At 50.4% G+C, this 21,992-nt stretch overlaps 11 protein-coding genes across 12 annotated transcripts, besides 7 other annotated features; 4 read left to right on the plus strand and 7 right to left on the minus strand.

Moving 5' to 3' along the window:
* Positions 1-2,037: part of a mobile genetic element that runs on past the window's edge.
* Positions 1,558-1,579: a tandem repeat.
* A 150-nt stretch (positions 2,038-2,187) lies between the features above and the next one.
* EKO05_0007795 (uncharacterized protein) lies at positions 2,188-2,622 on the minus strand (the record flags this gene model as incomplete). The annotated part of the gene is made up of 2 exons (XM_038941111.2): positions 2,188-2,492; positions 2,592-2,622. The coding sequence occupies 2 exons, from the start codon at positions 2,620-2,622 to the stop codon at positions 2,188-2,190; spliced, it is 336 nt and encodes a 111-aa protein (XP_038797068.2).
* Positions 2,623-4,111: 1,489 nt separating this feature from the next.
* Positions 4,112-5,842, minus strand: EKO05_0007796 (uncharacterized protein; the record flags this gene model as incomplete). 2 transcript variants are annotated; one of them, XM_038941139.1, is made up of 3 exons in its annotated part: positions 4,112-4,787; positions 4,855-5,586; positions 5,640-5,842. In XM_038941139.1, 3 exons carry the CDS (start codon positions 5,840-5,842, stop codon positions 4,112-4,114), a joined length of 1,611 nt encoding a protein of 536 aa, XP_038797067.1. The 2 variants fall into 2 exon arrangements, with proteins under 2 accessions (XP_038797067.1, XP_059493115.1); XM_059637132.1 differs by having other exon boundaries at positions 4,112-4,797.
* Positions 5,843-6,418: 576 nt separating this feature from the next.
* Positions 6,419-7,599, minus strand: EKO05_0007797 (uncharacterized protein; the record flags this gene model as incomplete). The annotated part of the gene is made up of 3 exons (XM_038941068.1): positions 6,419-6,751; positions 6,803-6,995; positions 7,049-7,599. 3 exons carry the CDS (start codon positions 7,597-7,599, stop codon positions 6,419-6,421), a joined length of 1,077 nt encoding a protein of 358 aa, XP_038797066.1.
* A 499-nt stretch (positions 7,600-8,098) lies between these two features.
* Positions 8,099-8,130: a tandem repeat.
* A 577-nt stretch (positions 8,131-8,707) lies between these two features.
* EKO05_0007798 (uncharacterized protein) lies at positions 8,708-9,729 on the plus strand (the record flags this gene model as incomplete). Its single annotated transcript, XM_038941167.1, has 3 exons — positions 8,708-8,911; positions 8,972-9,644; positions 9,701-9,729. 3 exons carry the CDS (start codon positions 8,708-8,710, stop codon positions 9,727-9,729), a joined length of 906 nt encoding a protein of 301 aa, XP_038797065.1.
* Positions 9,730-10,008: 279 nt separating this feature from the next.
* On the minus strand, positions 10,009-11,227 carry EKO05_0007799 (uncharacterized protein; the record flags this gene model as incomplete). The annotated part of the gene is made up of 2 exons (XM_038941117.2): positions 10,009-10,174; positions 10,227-11,227. The coding sequence occupies 2 exons, from the start codon at positions 11,225-11,227 to the stop codon at positions 10,009-10,011; spliced, it is 1,167 nt and encodes a 388-aa protein (XP_038797064.2).
* Positions 11,228-11,966: 739 nt separating this feature from the next.
* On the minus strand, positions 11,967-12,509 carry EKO05_0007800 (uncharacterized protein; the record flags this gene model as incomplete). Its single annotated transcript, XM_038946352.1, has 1 exon — positions 11,967-12,509. The coding sequence occupies one exon, from the start codon at positions 12,507-12,509 to the stop codon at positions 11,967-11,969; it is 543 nt and encodes a 180-aa protein (XP_038797063.1).
* Positions 12,510-12,828: 319 nt separating this feature from the next.
* On the minus strand, positions 12,829-13,649 carry EKO05_0007801 (uncharacterized protein; the record flags this gene model as incomplete). Its single annotated transcript, XM_059637133.1, has 3 exons — positions 12,829-13,332; positions 13,384-13,578; positions 13,629-13,649. The coding sequence occupies 3 exons, from the start codon at positions 13,647-13,649 to the stop codon at positions 12,829-12,831; spliced, it is 720 nt and encodes a 239-aa protein (XP_059493116.1).
* Positions 13,001-13,066: a tandem repeat.
* Positions 13,650-14,267: 618 nt separating the features above from the next.
* EKO05_0007802 (uncharacterized protein) lies at positions 14,268-14,627 on the minus strand (the record flags this gene model as incomplete). The annotated part of the gene is made up of 1 exon (XM_038941062.2): positions 14,268-14,627. One exon carries the CDS (start codon positions 14,625-14,627, stop codon positions 14,268-14,270), a length of 360 nt encoding a protein of 119 aa, XP_038797061.2.
* Positions 14,628-15,533: 906 nt separating this feature from the next.
* On the plus strand, positions 15,534-17,227 carry EKO05_0007803 (O-glycoside alpha-1,2-mannosyltransferase 4; the record flags this gene model as incomplete). The annotated part of the gene is made up of 4 exons (XM_038941164.1): positions 15,534-15,814; positions 15,871-16,269; positions 16,325-16,832; positions 16,880-17,227. The coding sequence occupies 4 exons, from the start codon at positions 15,534-15,536 to the stop codon at positions 17,225-17,227; spliced, it is 1,536 nt and encodes a 511-aa protein (XP_038797060.1).
* A 751-nt stretch (positions 17,228-17,978) lies between these two features.
* Positions 17,979-20,270, plus strand: EKO05_0007804 (uncharacterized protein; the record flags this gene model as incomplete). The annotated part of the gene is made up of 1 exon (XM_038946351.1): positions 17,979-20,270. The coding sequence occupies one exon, from the start codon at positions 17,979-17,981 to the stop codon at positions 20,268-20,270; it is 2,292 nt and encodes a 763-aa protein (XP_038797059.1).
* Positions 19,462-19,490: a tandem repeat.
* Positions 20,271-20,797: 527 nt separating the features above from the next.
* Positions 20,798-21,743, plus strand: EKO05_0007805 (Ran GTPase binding protein Sbp1; the record flags this gene model as incomplete). Its single annotated transcript, XM_038941182.1, has 4 exons — positions 20,798-21,115; positions 21,167-21,431; positions 21,482-21,610; positions 21,667-21,743. The coding sequence occupies 4 exons, from the start codon at positions 20,798-20,800 to the stop codon at positions 21,741-21,743; spliced, it is 789 nt and encodes a 262-aa protein (XP_038797058.1).
* Positions 21,737-21,776: a tandem repeat.
* Positions 21,773-21,804: a tandem repeat.
* The last annotated feature ends 188 nt before the right edge of the window (positions 21,805-21,992 follow it).

Consider the following 21,992-nt stretch of genomic DNA (forward strand, 5'->3'; position numbering starts at 1 on the left):
GCTATTAACAAAGCGCTTGCAGTAATTAATGTGCTAAAACTAGGTAAAAAACTTATATATTAGTATTTTGCTACTAGGTTTAGTGTTAACTGCGTAACTCTAGCTTAGAGACATAAGCACGTTTAGGACTTCTAGAAGACTAAGGATATTAACTAGCAACGTTTAATGCTATAATAGGAGATAGAGCTTATAAAGTATATAGAGTTGCTTAGTACTTATTACTTACTACCTACTAGAGAGATAATCCAGAATTTTGTGTTGCTAGTAGCTTAAAATCTAGTTAGTAAGAGCTAGGTTACCTGCTTTATTAATAAGTACTCTATCTATCTTATCTTATATTACTCTACTAGGATAGATTAACTATATTATAACGCTAATTCCTATAATAAATATACGCTCTACTTTAACCTACTATAGCATAAAATCTCTAAATACTCTATTAAGGGTTGCTATATATATAATATAGATAAGAAGGGCTTTATAATTAGTATTATAGGTAGAATAAAACATATATTTAGTAAGTATATGTAGATAAAGAGAGAGATTAAAGCATCTATCTAGGATAGTAACTAAGCTTAGTAGACGCTTATAGCGTGTGTGTGTAGTAATAGAATAGTACTACTACTAGGCATTATCTATAAGTTAGCTAACACTAGTATTAAATTAGACTAGGTAGCTAAAATTAAGCTAGGAAAACACTCTATAATAGTTACATTATCTCTTTTAGAGTGGACAAATAGGGATATAGGCCTTACCTAGCTTAAGTAGGTGTTTAATTACTACACTAAGGAGAAAGCATAAAGAAAGTAGAGGCTTTTAATACTAGATAGCTACAGATCCTATATAACAATAGACTTTATTAAGTACTATAATAACTACAAGATCCTCCTAGCTATCCTTCCCCCTTACTTAACCTAAACGCTCTAGCTACTTAATATAGTGCTGTTTAAGCCTCTATTAACAGTATACTTAAAAGCAGTTATAATATACATCTATAAGGCTTAAAATAACATACCTATTACTAGAGCAGACTTCTTCTGCCTATTCTAGCTAGTGTGGATATGTAGCTTTACTAAAAAGCTAATACTTAAGTCCTTTAAGGTAACAGGTATCTATCTACTTAATCCTAATATTATCCTCTACTACTTTATTAAAAAACTAGAGAGCTTAGATTTAGATAGGTCCTTATTATCTGTTTATAGTAACAAGGATTAGCTTAAAATAGAGATGTTGTTACAGCATGTAGTTAAAAACTAAAGTAAGAGTAACATTAAAAAGATAAGACAATTAATCTACTATATCTTAGTTAAAACCTTACTCCTCTAGTATAAGATAAATAGCCTTAAAAAGACTCTAAAGACGTAGAAGAAGTATAAAAAGAAGAGTAAAACCTTAGACTTGTAGTAACAGCAGGAGTACTATAGTAGTGCAGTGTTCTAGTTACCTAGAAAGGTTAATAAAGCATGCTTCTATAAGCAAGTCAGACAATATAAGAAGAAGGAGGAGAGGCTTAGAAAAGCTACTAGTAAGGAAGTAGCAGCTGCTAAGAAGCTAGTTAAGAAGAAGAAGAAGGAGGAGAGGCGTATGGTATAAGAGGCAGCTAAGGTGGTACATAAGAAGAAGAAGGCTAATACAGCAAATTAGAAGGCTAAACAGGAGGCTAAAAAGCAGCATTAATAACAAGAGCTTAATGCTGCAAAAGCTATATAATTACCTTAAAAGAGTAAAAAGAAAGCTTTATAAGCAACCTAGCTAAAAAAGCATTAAAAACATAGTTCTAAGAATAATGTTAGTAGTTATAGTCCCCTATTGCTGTCCCTAGCTCCCCTACTTAAAACCACATCACGTAGCTGCAATATTAAGTTACTAGCCAAATTTAAATAGTATATCTTTTTTATAAGTAATTAATTAGTACTACACTATAAAATTATAAAATAATAGCTGTTGTAGGTGGCTCTATAGCCTTATCTAATTTTGAGCGTTGAGGTAGTTTTTGGTCGTTGCGCGACTCTGGTTGTTGCGCGCACGGACACGGTAAAAGGACTTTCCGCACTTCCCGTCCAGCGTCCAATTTTATCCCTCACACTTTATCAGCGCAGCGCGGGGTATTCCATTGCCATCTCGTGCCTCGATCAAGCCGAGCTGGCCTCTCGATCACAGGCGCCTCTAGGTCCCCTCTCCCGTCTTCTAAATCCACAACCTCGGCCCTCGCTTTTGTTGGTACGCTTCACTGAGTGCCGCGCGGTGAGGGTGGGTAGCAACAGTATCGTCGCCAACGCCAGTATCTCTCCTATCAGCGGTGCTGTCTATCGTATCTTCGTTGCCGGACTCAGACTCGTCTGCAATAACCATGCGCTGAGTAAGCAGGCCTTGGACGGCATCAACGACCGCAAGCTGACGAGATTCATCTGTATGGAGAATACCGAGGTCACGGCGATGCTGTATGGCCGGCCCGCCAGACACCCCCGTATCCAGCATCTTTCTCGTCAGGGCTGTAGGAATACAGTGAGTGACAGGCTTATAGAACAGAGGGAATGTGTTGTACCTGTGTAGTATCGTGTACCTCTATCGACAGTGGGCTTTATCCTCACGCTTCATACGGGCCTCTTCTTCACGCTGCATGTCTGCTTCTTGCATCACCTCAACGAAGTAGCCAGGATCCTCGCGGAGAGCCGATAAATGGACTTCTCCTGCGTTACGCTCAGCAAAAGCTATAGCTTCCAGTCTTTCAAAGTCAAGATGGGCTGGTATACGGTACGGGGCCTCCAGAGCAGTGATTATAAGGATGTGATGTCTACCAAAGCTGGTGGCAGTCCAGGATTTGGCAGGACGTCTGTTTTGGTTGGAGATGCCACATCTTGAAGCAAACTCTGCAACCATGTCACTAGGAACGTCCATATGCGCTGTTGGATCTCTAGAGCCTGCATTCCATGCCCTGGGTGCATACCGACCTCATTACTCATGTGTTCAAACGCATCTTCATTATCATCCCAGAAGACCAGCTCGCTATACTTTTTAGGAGTGTGTATCTTGTGGAAATATATGGTGTATTCGTTCAAGAACGCTGGCATATTTGTACCGCTAGCCTCACCGAGTGCAGCCTGCTCGAGATCCAAGTGAACAAAATCGCCAGGATAGTACCTTCCACAGAAACGAAATAGAAGCAGCAAGGTTTTAGGTTTAGTGAGGTCTTCAAGATTGATGGATGGCTAAAAATATGGCTCTTTGTTCTTAGAATGTTGACGCCAGGCTTCTACGTCCGGTCGGTGATGCGCCGGCATGTTCAGCCAGGCCTCTAAGGGAAGCTTCTTCTTTTGAGGGTTAGGTTTCTTACTTCATCTTGTGCGTATCGTTTCCTCGTGGTGCTCGACAATCTTCCGTAGAAGATGATAGTTCTTGAAAAGTTTGGCAGCAGATTGTTGTGCGTCTCGCCGCACCTCATCAGGTGCAAGACATGAGCCGGGCACAGGCATGCCCTGGGTCTCCTGGCGGATCATGTACAACGCAAGCTGCACGATAGACAGGCCGCCTAGTCGCCAGTCACACTACGTAATTTGTTCATGAGCACTCAGCCACCTACCAGAACACAATACTGTACTACCAGGATAACCGTCGGATCAGACGCACGGACATCAGCAAAATCAGCGCGGATTCAGGTGTCGGTCTCTTAGATGTACGCTGAATTGCAGTCGAGAAACCCATATTCGTTATCTTGAAGAAGTACGTAGCCACCCAGATCCACACAATCAATAAATCCTCTTCATATACCTAAGACTACCTAGTCTAGGCGGCGCGGTGCATGACTTAGACTGGAACCTAAATATTCGTATACGTTTGTTGTACTATTAAAGGGCTTAATATTAGTAACTTTTTGATGTCAGGCTTACACATTGACGTTCGTAAGGAATGTAAGACACTACTAAGTTTGCTTGTTGCATATACCCTCTGGAATGTTGTTTCCACAGCAGCAAAGCCTACAGCATCAGTTAGAAACATGTGCTGGTTGCCCCTACGCATGAGACTGGGAGAAACGATAAGCCGAGAGAAATTGGTATCCAATAAAACATAAACACCGACCACCACTCTAAAAAATCTCCATGTTGCTTGGTATTTACATCTTCCGCTTTCGTATGCGCACTGCGACCTTCTCTAGCGGCTTGACAGTGCCGTAAGCAAACTCGCGGACCGGAGGTAAGACCGCCTCGACCTCGTCAGGGTCGGATAGTTGGATCTCGAATTCGGCAAACAATACAGCTAGCGTAGCCATCTGCAGGGCTGATATAAAGCGAGATCCCGGGTATTGATCGCATGTTGCGAGACTCGTGAATAGGTCTCTAAGATCCTCCGTAGCAGATCCGCCCATCTCTCCAGTAACATCCCTTTTAGGCTTGGTCTTACGTCCTGGAGTCGTGAAACGCTCGGCCCAGAACTCCTCGAGCGACCTCTCGAGGGCTTGAGGCTGTGACTTCTTCCATATATCGGTATTGAGAGAAAGATCGTGGGAGAACATAAGTACTGTAGCATCCTTCGGCAGCGACCAGTGTTTGTCTAGAGGGAAGCCGTTGGTTTTGTTGGTGCGCGCTACACAAGTTGCTGTCCGTAGTCTCCTGATTTCAGCTTGGACAGACTGCACCAGTGGCACTTCAGCAAGCCCATGAATGTCGTATTTGTGGGTTATGGGCGAGAGGTGTTGGTCTATAATAGCCGTCATATTACGGACAAGGTGGGACTTGCGTAGGGTTTCGACAGTCAACCAGAAAGTGGATGATACAAGCTCGGTATTCGTGCTAGAACAATCTGTTAACTCTGGCGCAATCCGCAGGCGTGTGGATCTGGTTGGGTAGCTTGACGTACGTATGTATGATCCTCAATATCTCTGCTGTCTTTGTTTTCTTGTCTGTTTGCACATCTTTGTCGATGGAGTAGGCGTTATAGTGCTCGCGAATGGATCGCAGGCCCTGCTTCTCATCCCACGCTGGCTCATTTTCCGATGAGTCCGCACTGCCAGACTCAGTACGGTTGGATTTCAACCAGCGCTCGATACCCTGATGTAAACGATCGCGAGGTTTCGTACCGGCAGAGAGCATAATGCGTGGCATACCATACACAAAACCTTCGACTGCATTGTTGAAGTCCGAGTAGTCACGCACCATCCGTGGGTACTGTTTCAGTAAGGCAGAACCAAAAAGCGTGTTCAGAGTGCACCGAAGAAGTACTAGCTGGATAAATGACCACAGGTCTTCGATCCTTGTCCAACTATCAAATTGGAACATCTTATCGTGCATGTTTGCCGACAAAATCGAGATGTAGACTTCGATCGTTGAAGCAAGAGCGGTGTCGGGAATATTGGAGGTCATCGGTGGCTCTGCCTCAGAATCTTCCCGAGTATGCGCTTCGCTGTATTGTGAATGCTCTGCGGCTCTTGGCGAGCCAAACAGTTTATCAAGTGTCTCGACTCTAACTGGGGTTGCAGTCAAATGCTCCGGAGCGTCCAGTACCCTTCTGATATGTGTCGGATCTCTTAACACGACGTATGAATACGGCCCTGCCCTGACCTGAAATGGAGCGAAAGCGCCATATTCTTTACTAGATATACTGTTAGCACGTCTTCCGAACTTGTCACCCCCCATGCTACTCACATGAGCTCCGCGAAGTACTTTCGAGCGCCTAACTGTGCGAAACCGACAGCATGGAATAAACCCGGTACAAAGTATGGAATCGTTGGAGGCTTCTTGCCAGCAGCAGTGCTATTGGATCTTCGAAAGAACAACGATGAAGTCGCGTAGTACGTCAGAAATGGAAAGATGACAAGCGAAGCAAGGATGAGCAAAGCCGACGCCATATCAGGGGACGTATAAAAGCCTCAGCTTCTTGGTACGAACGCGGAAGCTCGTCTCGTAACGCTACTAATGGCAAGTAAGCCGGTAATTCCACAAAAGACTGGAACGCTCCTTTACAATGACAGTCAGTATGGTTGAGAAGATGGTTGGTTCAAAAGGGTGAAGCCACGATTCGGCAAGCGGCAAATCTCCGGGCGATCGTGCCTCAGCCCTGCCTTCTGGCACTTTCGCCTTACATACTCTTCTGTTCGCTGCACTCTAGAATGGACGGATTGCTTCTGATCCTATATCTTTGATTTTATCCACGGCCACAAGGCCTGTTGAAGCGACTCAAAGAAACGGAACCATAGTTCCAAAGGACATAACGATGACGTAACCAACAGTAACACCGTGCTACTGAGCTTTAGAGGTTTACACATTACATATTCATTATTAAATGATGCTACAGGAAGTAATACATCCGCAGATACTGAAGCGAAAAGGCTCGAGATATGTACATAAGGAATAATCGTCAAACTTCTAGAGTCGTGAGCATCGTATCAAGATCTTACACCCGTCTCCGTGCGAGAACCACACCTCTACACATCCGTCTTCTCAGACACATCGTCGCGGGTGTGTCTGGACATTGACGAAGCACGAGGTTCCCTCTTGGTAAGTGCAGTAGGTCTATCGTTGAGGGTCTTGCTAAAACTCATAGCACCAAGAAGTACCAGACCAAGGATGGCCAGATTGGCCAGCTCACCGAAAATGATGAAGAGAAAAGCGAGGGCTTGGTTAGTGGTGCGAGACCAGTTGTTGACGTTGTGATAGAGTATGACAACCTGTGCGATGCTGAAGGCGTTTCGCAACCAGACAATGGGGAGAACCATGAAGGCGAAAGAGCCGAGGATGCGCTTGGTGTTAGTCACAGTCTGTGGAACCTGTCAGTAAAAGAGCTCTAGTGCAAAGAGGAGATAACTTACGCCTCCTAAACCGTTCTTCTTCACACCAGTCAAACACAGTAACGCCTCAAGGGTCGCGCTGGTTGATGCCGCAATGGTAACTGCGACATATGCAACGTATACAGAGCGCGTGATGTAGCTGCTGCTGAGAATGGACAGGAAATACAGAGCATCGTTACCGTTGCCGCGTCGGGTGTATGCAAGACCCCAAGCACTGTCCAATGTCAGTGTTCTTTAACATTGAACTCGGTTCGTAGGGTCACTTACGCGAAGCCAAGCCCAAGCATAGCCAAAATCCAGAACTGGTTCCAGATCCATGAAATGAAGCCAGGTGCCCTGATGCCGGTCCCGTTGCACTCCAAGTGGTTGGCATGCATCCAGATAGCACCAACGATGCAGACGTTCACCAGGATACTAGCGAACTGGTAGAGGAAAGACAGGATGGAAATATCCTTGCTGTAGTTGGCGCCAGTCACTACATTCGATGTTCCATACGACGGGTAAGAATACGCCGAAGTGATCGAGAATGGCGAGTTGATCATGGTCTGGAGGGCGACGACAGCTGCTTGGGCAGCGTACGCGACCATCAGGCAGAACAGTCCGGACATGAGCCAGAAGTGTGTCCCCAGGCTGGAATGCCTGGGCACACCGACGCTGTGTGAGAACCGTTTCCATCCACCCGGACGACTGGTGCCGCTCTTCAGTTGCTTGAGAAAGACCAAGCCAGCTGTGACGAGCATGAGAAGGGCCAATCCGGCCGTTGCTGTGTGGAGGGCAAAGATCGCCTGAACAGTGCTGGTCGTATTGGTGATGGCCATTGTGAGTGTGGATGCCGCAAGGTTGATTGTTGTTACTGTCGTTTCTCTAGCTGACGTCCAGGATACACGCAAGGCTTTATTAGAATCCTCATATGTATGCTGTCATATATCACGATTGAGCTACGCAAGTAGCTATGACGAATGAGTGCCGTCAAACAGGAGCGATACAACAATTCCAGTGGACAAAGCAGCTTTCATATGTAGGCTAGTCGCTTTAGCTCATGATTCCGTTTCCAGGGACGAGCGACAAATGTTGTTGCTGATCATCGTCCGATGTGAACGACGCCAACAGATGACGTTGGGCCGCGGAATGGTCGGAAGTGACGTGGTGCAGGTTTTCAAGGATGCAACTAAAAGCATACTACTGACAAAGGCCACTCAGACACTCTTGGAGATCTTTGAGTCCATCATCCTCTTGTGGGTTGCCTGCTAATGATCATTTGAGATGGTCACTCAGTGTGGAGTGGCTTGGGCGAAAAGGGTAGTGAAGATCACGGCTCATCCACACCGCAGCTACAGCCACAACCCAGCGTGCATCCGGATTTTCGCAGCGATGCTCAAGCTCCACAAGGCGACGGAAGCGTCCGACTAGCTTCTATCGGTATGACGTATGAAGGTGTGGAGGGCAGTCCTTTGATTCCCTCAATGGTTTTGTTTGGAGTAGTTATTCGATTCTGAGAGAGACTCGGGAATCAATTAGGTCTTACGAAACGACCCTCCAAACTTCAGGTCGTTGATGATCGTGCACAGTGTTGGCCGGAAAGCTGCGATGGTTGATGTCATCGCTGCAGGAAGATCTTCTTCGTTAGCGACGGTAACTATGACTAGCGCAATCCATCTGTGACCCTTGTTGACATTCCTTACATGTGTGTGAGCCTCAAGCATCAGAGTCCATCAAATGGATAAGGACGACTTCTATGTAGACATTGGAGTAAATATACGTGCAAGACAGCAAAGCATACCAATGACCGAATACGCTGTCGCAGTGTCACATGCTTAGTGTCGCTAAAATTAGCTCGTATCGTAGGACTCAGCTCCGGTTGCGTCCGCCGCGAGAACGTATCGAGATGCTTCCCATCTACAACCTTACGATTCCATTCTAAACACCATGATACTGAAACCCGCTGTCCTTGCAGGGCTACTAAGTGTGGTTACGCAAGTCCTCGCGGACGTTGCGCCAGAAGTCACCACTATAGCCGGAGGCTACAACTATATTGCCAAGCTCCCATGCATTGGCTGCCCCTATCTTTACCAAGACACATCAACAGGCGAAAACGGACCATGGGCAAGTCGAGTCGATGATAATGCGTTGGTAGTTTGCCCTACACTATGCTAGAGATATCTTGGCAAGTTCAATCACTAACACAAGCAGCTCCTAAACATATCGCTGCCCTTCGACGCGGCGCACCTCTCCATCAACAATGCACCTCTTCTTTCAGATTCCAGGACCCTTCCCCGGATCTACGCCTCTCAAGTCATTTCCGACTACTCCCGCGACGACCTCTCCAATGCCATCTCAACCACCTCCCTCGACACCGTAGGACCCCTCCTGGGCCTGTCGTACGGCTACTCTCTGCGCCGCGTAACAAATTCCACCGCTCTAGTATTCCGCTTCAATGTTTTTGAAGCGCATTTCTCTCCTTCCACACACAATCCTTTACTCAAGACGCCAGTGGTTGTCAAACTCGACAACCCCAAGCAGCGCGTTGTTGAGCTTATTTTACTACCGCGCCCCTTGCTCAGTGCAGGTGATGTGGGTCCAGCGTGGGAGATCGTCTCTGTGCGGTTGGTGAACAGGGACAAGAAGGGAAGTAAGAGGAGGATGAAGACGATGGTGTTTGGAGAGTGGGATGAGTTTGGGAGGAAAGGCTCACCGACGCATCTAGTCTCCGCGTATTCGAATGGTGTTGTGACTTATGCCAGTTCTGGGTTCTGGGGTCTGAGTGTGGCTATTTTGGGATTCATAGTAGTTTTTGTGCTGAGTGTTGTGGGCTGTGTGGTCGGGTGGGATTGGTGGAGCGGCGAGTATGAGAAGGCGCAGCATGGTAAGAGTGTGAAAGGGGGGAATAAGGGGAGTGGGAACTGGACTGATGTAGAACAGGCAAGGGAGAGGTTTCTGAGTGCGAGTGAGTTGGGGATGAGTGCAGGGAGTGTGGTGGGGGTTGGAAAGAGTGACTGATGCACTGAAGGATGCCGGGAGGAAGGTCACGGGTGGACGAAGCTGATAATGGATATAGACTACTAGAATTTTAAGAACGCCTTCTGCCGTTCCCATACAACAATGGGTATGTTGACCAGAGGTAATGAATAACCGATCAACTATATGCCCGAGATGTCAGGATACCTCCAGAGATATAACAATGTCCTAGTACTCGATGTTCGGTTGCCATGTTCGTGCCCACACTTTATTCAGGGGTCGTCGCTTGGTTGACAGTTCTCATTCTCTTTGATGAGCATAGCCATGATATCACCATCATCAATGCCACTACCAAGCAGATCGTTGTCTTGCGTGGACAGCATTGTGCTTGGAATATCGAGTGTGCTGTTGGTGACTCGATCAGCGTCGGTGTTATTCCTGCGTATGAATTGGTTAACAACCATTGTGACGATGGGTTTCAACCACTTACGCGCTATCCTCGTACTTCACTATACTCAACTCCCGCGTCAACACCTCTCTGATCATGATGCAACCCTTCAGCGCAGCCTCGCAATCATCAATCTCTTGCTTGAGGTATTGTTCCACTTCTTCCAACTTCTTCAAGATAGTCCTGGCATTGTTCTGCAACGTGGGATCAAGAGGTACTCCTGCGACCATCGCCCCTATCTCAATAATTCTTCTACTGCGCTCCATCTGATCCGGTCTTGTCATGGACCTGAACACGACTTCTCTCTCCAGATCCTCATGTTGTAGAGGCATTCGCTGATCCAAAGCCGGGCGACGGTGACGCGGACTGATGGGATACAAAGGGGTCCCAATGGATGTGGGTACCATGCCACCAACAAGATTCGAATTCCAAGACCTACTTGCTAGGGTGTTGTCTCCAGTAGGGCAAGCACCGTTGGGGCCTTGGCTCGTACTTCGACTGTGCCCACGTCTGTACGGGCCTGCGCGGCGTTTACGCAAGTGTTCATCTGGAGCGGTGGAGCGTGCTCGGGGAGCTTGAAGACGGAGGAATGTTGGGTTGGGGTGGATGTTGATTGCAGCGATACGTTCAGCATCACTTTGGCTGAGGGAGCGGCGGCGGGTATACTGTGGAGGTGGGTGGGAGAGGTGGAGGTACGATGTGTTTGTATGTGAGCGCATAGGTTGAGAGCGCTGGCGGATTGGCAGAGGGCCTGCTAGGTTGGGGTTGAAGCATGGTTGCTGCTCGGTGGAGTACAATTGTGAAGTGTTTGAACTGGGTGTGGAATACCCACTAGATGGTTGGCCGAAGTCGTAGTCCGAAAAAGTGGGTGTTGAAACCGATGAAAGCGCTGACGAGTCTGTTGGTGCGAAGTGCGAAGGGTCGAAATCGAAATGTGCACCCTCGGATGTCTCACTAATTTCTGGGTGGTAGAAAGATCCATCAGTCCCAGTAGTGTTGAAGAATTGATCCAGTTGGGCTTGTGAAAAGTTTTCCTGATTCATCAATGAGAGGCTACCGGTTGCCGTACTTAGCTGAGACATGATACGTCAACCGAGATTGTCGGGCTGTGTGGAATCGCGTGATTTTCGTTGCTGGTCTGGATTCTGTAAGGATCCCCAGATGCTGTTACACGGAGGGCGGAAGGAAGAGCGCGAATAACCAGATATAGTGGTCACGTCGTCCTTGTGCTGGCCTTAGCTGAGACCAAGAGAGATGAAGAGTTTGTGTGGAAGAGGGCATGGCGAAGGGGCCAGCGAAGAAGCGGGTACATGCGTGTGGTCGTGCATAGTAAGCAAACACCGTGCTGGAAGACGTCCACCATTGTTTGCGGAGTCTGTGACTGTTCGGCGAGCAGATATGTCTTTCACACCTGCGAACAAGTGTCAAAGCTCTGCAGGGGGCAAAGACGAGCACAGCATGGCTCCGTGCTCACAAGCTTAGGCAGCTGGTCATAAACGCATCGACCTCTCCTGGTCCCGCGGTAACGAGACAGTGGTTATGAATAGTACAGAAAACGTACGGACAGAGACCGATCGTCAGCTGTGGTGAGACAACGTCGATGTCGATTTGTACACCGCGAAGAGATGCTTCAATCTTCGAATTTGAGAGCGTGCTGGCCCTTGCCATCTCAAAGGTTCTGAGTTCTACGCGCAGAGAGAACATGCGCGTGAACCGGGCTAACCTTAACGTACAGGTCATAGTATACACTTCCTTACACCACTTTACCCAAGCATGCAACGCCTATTGTTCTTTATCTTCTCCGTTTTTCCTGTCCTTCTTATCCCAATTCCACACGTCCCAGATCTGCTCAAAAATCATATCCGTGTAGCTCTTTCCCTCCTCCAAAGCCTTCTTCTCTTCCTCGAGTCTCCTCTCCTTCCATCCCTCGGACTCCCCTCCCATCCAGATCTTCTGCAGCACACTCTTGTCCTCGCTCGTCTTTCCCAGCTTTCTCCGCTCCTCTTCCCTTGCCTCCCTTAACTTTGCCTGCACATCCCGTGCCCTCTCAGTCGGCAAGTCGCCTACTGCCCTGAATGGAGAAAGCTGTGTGACGAGTCCGCGTCCATAGTATGATTCGCACAAGTGGTCAGCGGATAGGTAGAATCCCAAGCCGAGCGAGAAGGTGTAGAGGTCGAGCTTTCGCGGCGGCATGAGCATGATGATGGGACAGAGAACCACACCTCCGATAGCAACATTGCGGATTATGCGCGTGTTGCGCTGTTGGTTCTCGAGTGCAAGGCGCTGCTCGGGGGTAAGAATTGTAGGTGGTTGTGATTGCGTCATGGCAGCGGTTGTGTGGTAGAGGTCGTGGTGGGGATTACGGGGGTGTGCGCATGCGACTTGGACGTTTATGTGGGATTGATGGTATGCGGAGAGCGTTTTACAAGGTTTACAGCGTTGTTCGGATTATCGTGGTACGGTTGTGATGATGCGGAGGGTGCACAGCTCGCCGCAAAATATGACGCTTGCTCGGCAAAACTTGCCGTTGTTGCGGGAAATATAGAGAATGGTACATATGTGGTGTATGTCCACATTTGTCGAGCGTGATGGTGCTCCTACATGATTTTCGGCATTATTGATCGTCAAGGTAAGGGTGTCCAAATCATTGTTTTGACTTCCATGAGTACTTGCGCCTTTTGAACCTGTTCTCAGTTCCATGTCGGCCTTCGTCCTCATCCATTTCCCTTTTGGTGGCTCGCTCAAAAGCTCCACTGGTCCTTACACGCTTCGTTGGTGTAGAGTCATCATTGTTGCCATCGTAGCCACTTGTTGGCTCCGGTTCCGCTTCCGTGCCGCTTGCCATCCGTGTGTCCTCGTCGTCGCCGCGTTTCCGCTTCTGCGCAGTGCTTGGTGTCTCCATGAGTCGGCGCAGGCGACTCTCCTGTAGCCTTCTGTTTACCTCCTCTGTGACATCGATATGCTCCACGACATATGTCGAGCCGGTCTGTGCAGGATTCGCCTGGGAGGTGAGGTCGTTGTCCGTAGGACGTATCTCGGTTGTTTCTTCTGAACCCGGGAGACTGAGTCTGACTTTCTTGACTGAAGGCTCTTGCAAGCCTGGTGCTTTCGCACCTTCAATACTTAGCCGCTTGTTGGTGATCTTGGTCTGCAACTGTGAGCGCGGGTCCAAGGCTTCGTGCAAGACTGCAATAGGTACCTTCTTAGTCGCCAGGCCTTCGCTCTCAAGTTGGTGCCTGAAGCGTTTCATGTCGTCTTGCAGCCTTCCTGATTTATTGCGCAGCGACAGCAGATCAGTAGCCAGCCAGTCAGGCGCATTGTGGTCTGTCGCATCGAGGCCTTCATTCAGAAACTGCAGTTGCGCGCGCAGATTCTCAATGTGCTTGTCAAGGTCCTGAAACGACTGTCAGAACTAAACCATGCTTTTTAAAAGCCAGCTCTTACATCGAGCGAAAACTTGGACATGGTGTGAGAGACTTGTTCGGCACGAATGTCCTGTGTTTCATTCGCATGCATGGAGTTGCAGATGCGCTAAAAGCTGCAGGGGTATTTCCGATGCACGGTTCCGAACATTCCGAACAATTTTAACAGGCACATGCGATCAGGAACTTCGACGTTGAGAGAGAGCGCTAGTCGACTTTTTGCGATTACTTGGATCGGTTTGGTGTCTTGGTCGACTTTAATATCTCCCAGCACTACTTGGCGCGATATATACCTTAGATTGAGTGTGCCAGTCGACAGCGTCCTCACTACTCCTCGGCGTGGCATCGGGGCGTCTCCTGTGCCCTGATAGAAAGCAGGGCCTCAGACCTGACCCAGGTCTTTTTAGGAGTAGGTCACCCCAAGGGCGATGTTCCCACATGATGTCTCTTCTACAAGCTTGAGTAGCGAGGCTACGAGCGATTGACACTGCGTAGATTGGTGGTGCTCCAGCAAGATGGACCATGTTATGGGCCGTATCGTGGATCGTGTGGAGCACATCTGCTGAGTCTCGTAGAGACATGTGCCAGTCTTCCTAGCGAGCGCCGCTTCCTGCCTGGAATTGGGCAAACGCATGCAGGTTCTCCGTCAGAAACAGGTGCTTCAACCCTCTTCTTCATCACCGAACGTTAGCTTGACCGCTTTAGCCTTCTTCTTGGGTTTCTTGAGAGTCCTTGTATCAGATTTTTTGACGTCTTCAAGCCCGTCTGTGCTCTCCTCTTGCCCATCGCTGATGATCTTTGCGGCTTTGCGCTTCTTAGCGTTTGCTCCGACTTCTGTAATCTTGTCTTTGGACTTTGCTCCGACCTTTGACTGCTCTTTGTCGTCACTTTCGTTCCCAGGTTCGTCATCTCCTTTTGATTCTTTCTTGGCAACGAAAGCTTCGTACTCTTCCTTAGTCATGGACTGGTTGGTATCCTCAAGAACATAGGTAGGTGCATCGTCTTCATCATCAGGCTTCATCCTTTTGTTCCTTGGTATTGGACGTTCATGGCGTGCTGAGTCTTCACCTTGCATTTGACCTCGTAGCCTCTGCAGAAATGCAGGCTGTGAATTGTCTAGAGATAATAAGCTTACGTCTTGAATAGCTATAACTATTCTTACCAAAATGCAAGTCCTTTGCTTTGAAGCTCATCCTGAAGAAAAATCGGCAAGCTTGACCTGTGTGGGTTGCGGACAGAGGTTGAGGACGGAACAAGCTCACAACTCGCGGCTGTATGTAGACGCAGAGTAGCACGAGGCTGAGGCTGGACGCCTGTCGATCTTCCTAAGGGCCGGGAAATATTATCGTGCGGCCCTTCCTCTTGGCGTACGTATTTGGGGGTATACGAGCTGTGGGCCTGGCTCTGGAACGTCCTTAGGATTGACACTCTAGGCTCAAGACTGGTGAAAGGACAACCAGCCTAAGGCGGCAGCGGCTGAAGGCTTGGCATAGTTTGCAGGGCTGCGACTTCCGTGCGCGTGCCTGACTGGCCATTTGCCAACATCTTCCCTACTGTGTCCTAGTAGGGTCCCCACATGAACCTCGAGACATACGCAATCGCGCGTCTATCACCAAGCTCTTCCGTTTCATTTCCCCAATCCAACAGCACAACCACACGGTCGCCGTGCCCTTATCGGACCGTATACGCACGTCTCAGACATCTTTTTGGAGTAACCTCCGGCCGCTCGTTACCTGCGCAAAGCTCCTGCGTTGACCACGTTGCTCGCACGCTTGCAGTCGATCGCATATGTGTCTCGTCTAGACCCCTATCTGCTGCCTATACGCCCGAACACGAGAGACGGACTGCCACTGGAGTCGAACGGACGGACCGCTGCCACAGGCAGGAGACACAGCGTTTGCTCGGCACGAAGTGCTAGAGCGCAAGCATGGGCTTCATACAAGATCTGACGAGGAGGTTACCGTCCTCGCAGGACAGCCTGGACAAGTTCGACGACCTGTCACGACGCGCAGAAAAGGTTTCTCCCCGATTGGCCTTCTTCCGCCGGCGCATACGACTGAAGGGAAACTCGACCGTCTCGTTACCGCTGGGCCTCGTGCTGCTGTTCCCATGTCTGGTCATAATCCTAATCTTGGTTCTCTTTGTGAGGTCGCCAGACTCGCAGGGTATCATGAACATGCCCGGCGGCGGCGTTCCTCCTTCAATACGGTATGCTTCCAACTGCCTGCTCCACACCACCTGATTAAGAGACTGACGACATGCAGGAAAATCAGCGAAAAGTATGATAAGCCTTTCGCAGTAGGTTGTCTCGAGCCTCAAACGAACGGTCCCCGCGCAAACGCAGCTATCGTGGTCCTGGCGAGGAACAAGGAGCTTGATGGCGTTATACAGTCTATCAAGTCCTTCGAAAGGCACTTCAATAGGTGGTTCAACTACCCCTATGTCTTCCTCAACGACGGCGACTTCAACTCGACCTTCAAAGAGACCGTCGGTAATCACACACAGTCGATCGTAGAATGGGGTAAGATTGCACCAGAGCACTGGGAATTCCCAGAATGGGCAGATCCTGCGGTTGTCAAGGAAGGTATCGCTAAGCAGGGCGACCGCGCGATCATGTATGGTGGTATGGAAAGCTACCATCACATGTGTCGGTTCTACTCTGGGTGTGCACACTCTGTACGCAATTCTTGATGTTATAGATGTGCTAACATGCCACAGTCAATTCTACAAACATGAGTTACTACAGAAGTACGAATGGTATTGGCGGCTGGAACCGGAGATTACCTATTTCTGCGACATTACGTACGATCCTTTCATCCACATGATACGGAATAAGAAGACTTACGGCTTCACCATTGCTGTGAAGGAGCTGAGGGAAACGGTCCCAAACATCTTCCGCTACGCGTCAGCGTTCAAGAGGATGAACAACATAACATCGCAAGGGATGTGGGAGATGTTTGTCGAGAAGCCGAAGGAGGAGCCAAAGGACAAGTTGCCGAAAGACGACCCAAAGTACAAGAAGCCTCTGCCTCAAGAGATCTTGAACTCCGAACCAGGCACAGGAGCGCTCCCCGATATTGATCCAGAGAACATGGAGGGTGAGAACTACAACATGTGTCATTTCTGGAGTAACTTCGAGATTGTCAATCTGAGCTGGTACCGGAGCAAAGAGTACAACGACTTCTTCGAGATGATGGATCGGAGCGGTGGCTTCTGGATGGAGCGAGTAAGTGTACTTCTCTGCGAGTAGCGTGTATGGCTAACGTGCAACAGTGGGGTGATGCACCGATTCACTCGCTTGCTGCAGGCATCCTTCTTGGTCCACAGGACGTCCACTACTTCCGCGACTTTGGCTACCGACACACTACGATCCAACACTGTCCCGCCAATGCGCCCGCGCGACAGCTGCCACGAATCCCCTACCTGGAACCGACCACACTAGATGAGAAGGCACGGAGAGAGGAAGATGACTACTGGGCACATCCAGATCCACCCAAAGAAAACGGCGTGGGCTGTCGCTGCAGATGTGATACCGATATCGTCGACGTCGAAGGCAAAGAAGGTTCCTGCCTTGCAGAGTGGGTGGACGTTGCTGGAGGATGGGCGTCACCCGGGCCTTGATGATTGCTGTTTATTGTTGTTCTGTGTCACGTTCATGCGAGCATTCTGGAGGGCGCCAATATTTGCTTCAGCTTTTCATGCGGCGTGGCGGTGTTCCCGATGCATCTTGGCTGGGCCATGGGGGGCAAAGGTGATGATCAAAGGCGTTGCCGGGCTGGTTCCACGTTTACTGTACATATAGAGCGACACGCAACACATAGCTACGCGTAGACCTAGACCCGCGAGCGCGAGTCATCGTTCTCGCAATCAAACCAGGATTGCTATCTTCTCTCTGAGCTGCTCACCTCACGTGCCTTCTGATTGTGGGACTGAATCAAGTAGTGATACCGATAAGGAAAGGAAATGCGGGAGCCCTTGCCTGTGATTGGTCGCGCCCCGCCATCGACCATGGTAAGCCAGGTGCTCGTGAGTGCTTCACTTAGCTGACGACTTGCACGCCGTTGCGCATTCAATGCACAAGTCGACCAAACGCTCGACCTGATCATCGACTTGACTGCACACTCTTGACTGACCGCCGTTTCGCAGCAGTCTGTCTTTCACAGTCTTCGACAAGGTACGCCCCCGTGTCTCAGCTTCCCCGCTTGCATCATACCCAGCAAGGCACCCGTTTCACGCGCCTGGTCCACTAGCCGTTAGGCAGCTTCCGCCCTACCTTCACCCGAGCGGCCTCTGCGAGCCTACTTTACCCCTCCACGACTCCACGGCTCTCTGATGTCTCTTTCACACGCTCCTTCTGGTCTTCGCAACTGACATGCCTTCAAGTGATCCCAAAGCAGCGCCCGAGTTCAAGTACCCGCCTGTGCAAGCTGATCGCTCACTCACCAGCCTTGACCTTAGCACCTTGATGATGAAATCGACTACGCGTCGACTGCCAGAGCAGCCTGGCAGCTCACTGGACGACAGCACTTACGAGCTGCTCACTGATAGTCTGATCGAGACCTCGGACGACGAAGCACATACTGAATCGATTGCGTCTACGTCTGACGCTCCGACTCCAGATGATGCCTCGGCATTTAGCGACGACGATGATGACTTCGAGAACGGCGGCCGAGCGCTTGACGAAAGCATCCAGTCTATGCATGCTGCTGCCGTCGCTGCAGACGACGATCTCGAGACGCCGTTGTCTGCGGGTGGGGCGGACAGTATGCTCACGATGGTACCAGACCACATGGACGGCAGTGCGGGCTCAAGCATGATTCAGCTCGATGAAGAGCTCACAGAAGATGCTGATGCTTCTCTTGGAACTACAATCATCAAGACACTCCCTGCCCAGACGGAGGAGCTGCCCAAGATACTAGAGCGTTATGGTCAGGCGCAAATACGGTTGGTAGTCAAGGCGGCCCTCTCACCTCGATGTGTTCCCACCCCAGAGTCCTACAAGATCCTCTACCTCGGGCTGCCCGAGAGATGGGTGCAAGACAGCATTACGTCTCAAATCCATGCCGCACTGACAGCATCGCCTAGCAACACAAGGTCAGTCATGGTGCGAGGCCAGATGGAGCCCCTCGGGCCTGTCATTCATGCTTTCCGCTGTTCGCAACTCCAAATTCACGACAACGGTGCCGCGTTGCCTGAAGTCGTCGTAAAGACGGACGATGGGAGGCAGCTCAGGCTCGGACCCCGGAAGACAGCACAGTTCGACCTGGTGGTCCACTGCCATACAAAGCGTGACTCCTATGCTGATCCGCAGACATTCGACTCGCTTCGAGCCGCCCTTCGTCGGCACAAGGTCCCTACAATAGAACTTTCAGAGATTCGACCGTACGGTGCTGGAGCTCGTACGTACGACATGCGGAGCCTGAGTGTTTGCATCGAAGGCCGCAGCGACAACGAGGCTGACTTCAAGTTGCTTGAGGTGCTCCCACTCGACGCGTTTACCTTTTGTGAGCTGGAGCCGTTGCAGGTCAACCGTCATCTTGCACTGATCAGCCCGCATTTGGTGCCAACGGAAGTTGGGGTTGCCCCAAAGGGACGGCTTGCTAGCGTGGTTGACATCCTGCGAGCTATGGGCAAACAGCTACGAACAGGAGCCCCTGCCACTACCAAAGTTCTGCTCCTATCCATTGCATTGACAGCAATGCTGTCCGCGTTCGTCCTCAGCCCGATATACATGCCGCTTTTGCTCGACAAATCTACAGCGACCGCGGCTGAGCCGTCGTACTTGTCTGTCACACCTGTATCAAGCCCGGTCGTCACGACACCAGCAGTCAGCTCCTTGAAAGTCGCTTCTGTAATGTCTGTGTCTTCCTGGTCTTTGTCTGTGCCAAAGGGCCCCTCAGTCATTGCCCCGCCGGCCAAGCAACCCAAGCCAAAGCAAGAGAAGAACAACAAGGACGAAGGGGTCAGTGGTTTTGACATGCAGACTGCCGGTTCTAACCAGTTCGTCCTTACTCCGTCGAAGGACTTGGCTAGTTCGAGAAAGAAGCCGCAACTTCAGATCCAGGTTTTCCGCAACGCCACGCTGGTCCCTATCCGCTATGTAAGGATCATCACCGGCGAGTACTTTGTTGATCTCGAAGATGAGTATCCTTTTGGTTCATTCAACGTCAGTATTGCCAGCTACTCGAAGCCTCTTCTACGCCAGTCGTTCGAGGTGAACTTGGGCCACAACAAGACTTGGTTCGACCAGGTGCTGGAAACGACTGCAAACAAGGTTGTCGGCGCTCAATCGCTGTTCTTGAACATCTCCTCCACCACTGCGGAGCAGCTCCAAGCGAAGCTAGTTGACGTTGCTGGTCCCAATCTTGGTCGATGGGTAGAGGAAGGGCGGCAGCTGGAGCAGGCAGCCTATCGCAGCACGAAAGAAGGCCTAGAGTCTGGCACAAAGTTCATTAAGCACGTCCCTGGAGCCACCTGGCTAGGTCTACGGAGAGCTACTGCACCAGTCCGACTGTCGCAGACGATGTGGAAGGCTAGGATGAACGCCCTTCGGTTGCGATGCAGCATGGAGAAAGCTGTTGGAAGCTGGCGGAAAGGCTTGAACGAGATGCAGAGCCAGGCCTGTCTGCAATCGCAGCCGCACGCCCACGAGAAGGAGGTCTGAACAGAGGCAGTGCCTTGATATGGAGAGGGTGCCTTGCACGGAATCGATGATGTAACATTGGCTGGGTTTGGCGTTCGGTTCACAGCATGATACTCGGAGACGGCATGCATGCTCGGGTTTGCTTTATCCACAGCACCGGAGACGAAAGCGGTGTTGGCACGTTGGATTTTGTCAGATACCAGACGCGGGGCGAGGTGGCATTGGCGTTGTGTTTCTTTCTTTCTTCTTTTTCGTAGAAGGCAAGGGATGGTCAAGCTTGTGCTTAATAGATGTGCAATAAGCTAGTACGCTTACCCTGGTCCTCCTCTGCCCCCGCGGTGTTGATTGAGGATGTGAGCCTTGAGGCACCTAAGCCCTGCGTAGCGCGCTATGACCAGTGCTGCCCCTCCATTGCCTCCCACAAATTTGGGGCTAACGACAACACCCAAACACAGTCTGTGACTTATTCCTCCTGGTTCCAGTGACGCTTGCTCCTTCACGAACCATTCACAAAGCACACACAGAAACCGTCCGCTCAACCATACATCATGTCTGACGTCGCAAAGCCCGACCCTGCCGCCGAGCAGGTTGCCAACCCCGGCGCAACTCTTGTCAAGGACGAGACGGCCAAGGTCACCACCGACAAGGCCGCCGACCAGGCCGCCGACAAGGAGGAGAAGCCCGCCACTGCTTCGAGCGACGACAAGCCGGTGACGGAGAAGGCCACAGAAGCCGCCGCGTCGGCTGCGGCTGCCGTCAAGGACAATGTCTTTTCCATGTTCGGTGGCGGCCCCAAGAAGGAGAAGAAGGAGGAGGCCGACGATGCCGATGAGCCCTCTGGCTCGTCCAAGGCGCAGGCCACTGGTGTAAGTGCACGCAGGCACCCCTTTGTTGGCGCGACACTAACACGGGCGCAGGAGGAGGACCCCGAGAACCAGGAGCCTGACGTCGAGTTCGCCCCCGTCGTTCACCTTACCGAGAAGGTCGACACCAAGACCAACGAGGAGCTTGAGGAGCAGGTGTTCAAGATGCGCGCCAAGCTGTTCAAGTTCGACCGCGAGTCGCGGGAGTGGAAGGAGAGGGGCACCGGCGACGTCAGGTTACTCAAGCACAAGGAGAACGGCAAGACGCGCCTGGTGATGCGACGAGACAAGACGCTCAAGGTCTGCGCCAACCACTACGGTATGACACATTGTGATTCGGAGGTGACGTGAATGCTAAGCTGTGTACAGTTGTGCCGGACATGAAGCTTTCGCCCAACGTTGGCAGCGACCGCAGCTGGGTCTGGAACGCCGCCGCCGATGTCAGCGAGGGCGAGCCCGAGGCTCAGACTCTGGCTATCCGCTTCGGCAACAGCGAGAGTAAGTCACAGCCATGTGCAATGACGCGGCGACGATACGCTAACAGCGACTTCCAGACGCCAACCTCTTCAAGGAGGCTTTCATCAAGGCCCAGCAGGAGAACGAGGCTCTGTTCAACAAGTCGTCGGAGTAGAGTAGGATGGATGTTGAAGTGAGTGGGGTGGAGACGGAGACAGACAGAGACGGAGGTGGAGGATGAAGCATGCATGCACGAAGCGATGACATTTTGGGGCGGTATTTCCATCACGGCGATAGAAGCTCTCACACCCTGCACATAGTAGATAGTACTCAACTGGCCTGACTCCAGAGTCGACGGCATTCCCCAAGCTCACGTGTGAAGCCAGTGGAGCAGGACAGGCAGACAGTGACGTCGACGGAGAGC

This window comes from Ascochyta rabiei, chromosome 13 (assembly GCF_004011695.2).
Source record: "Ascochyta rabiei chromosome 13, complete sequence".
Taxonomy (NCBI): domain Eukaryota; kingdom Fungi; phylum Ascomycota; class Dothideomycetes; order Pleosporales; family Didymellaceae; genus Ascochyta; species Ascochyta rabiei.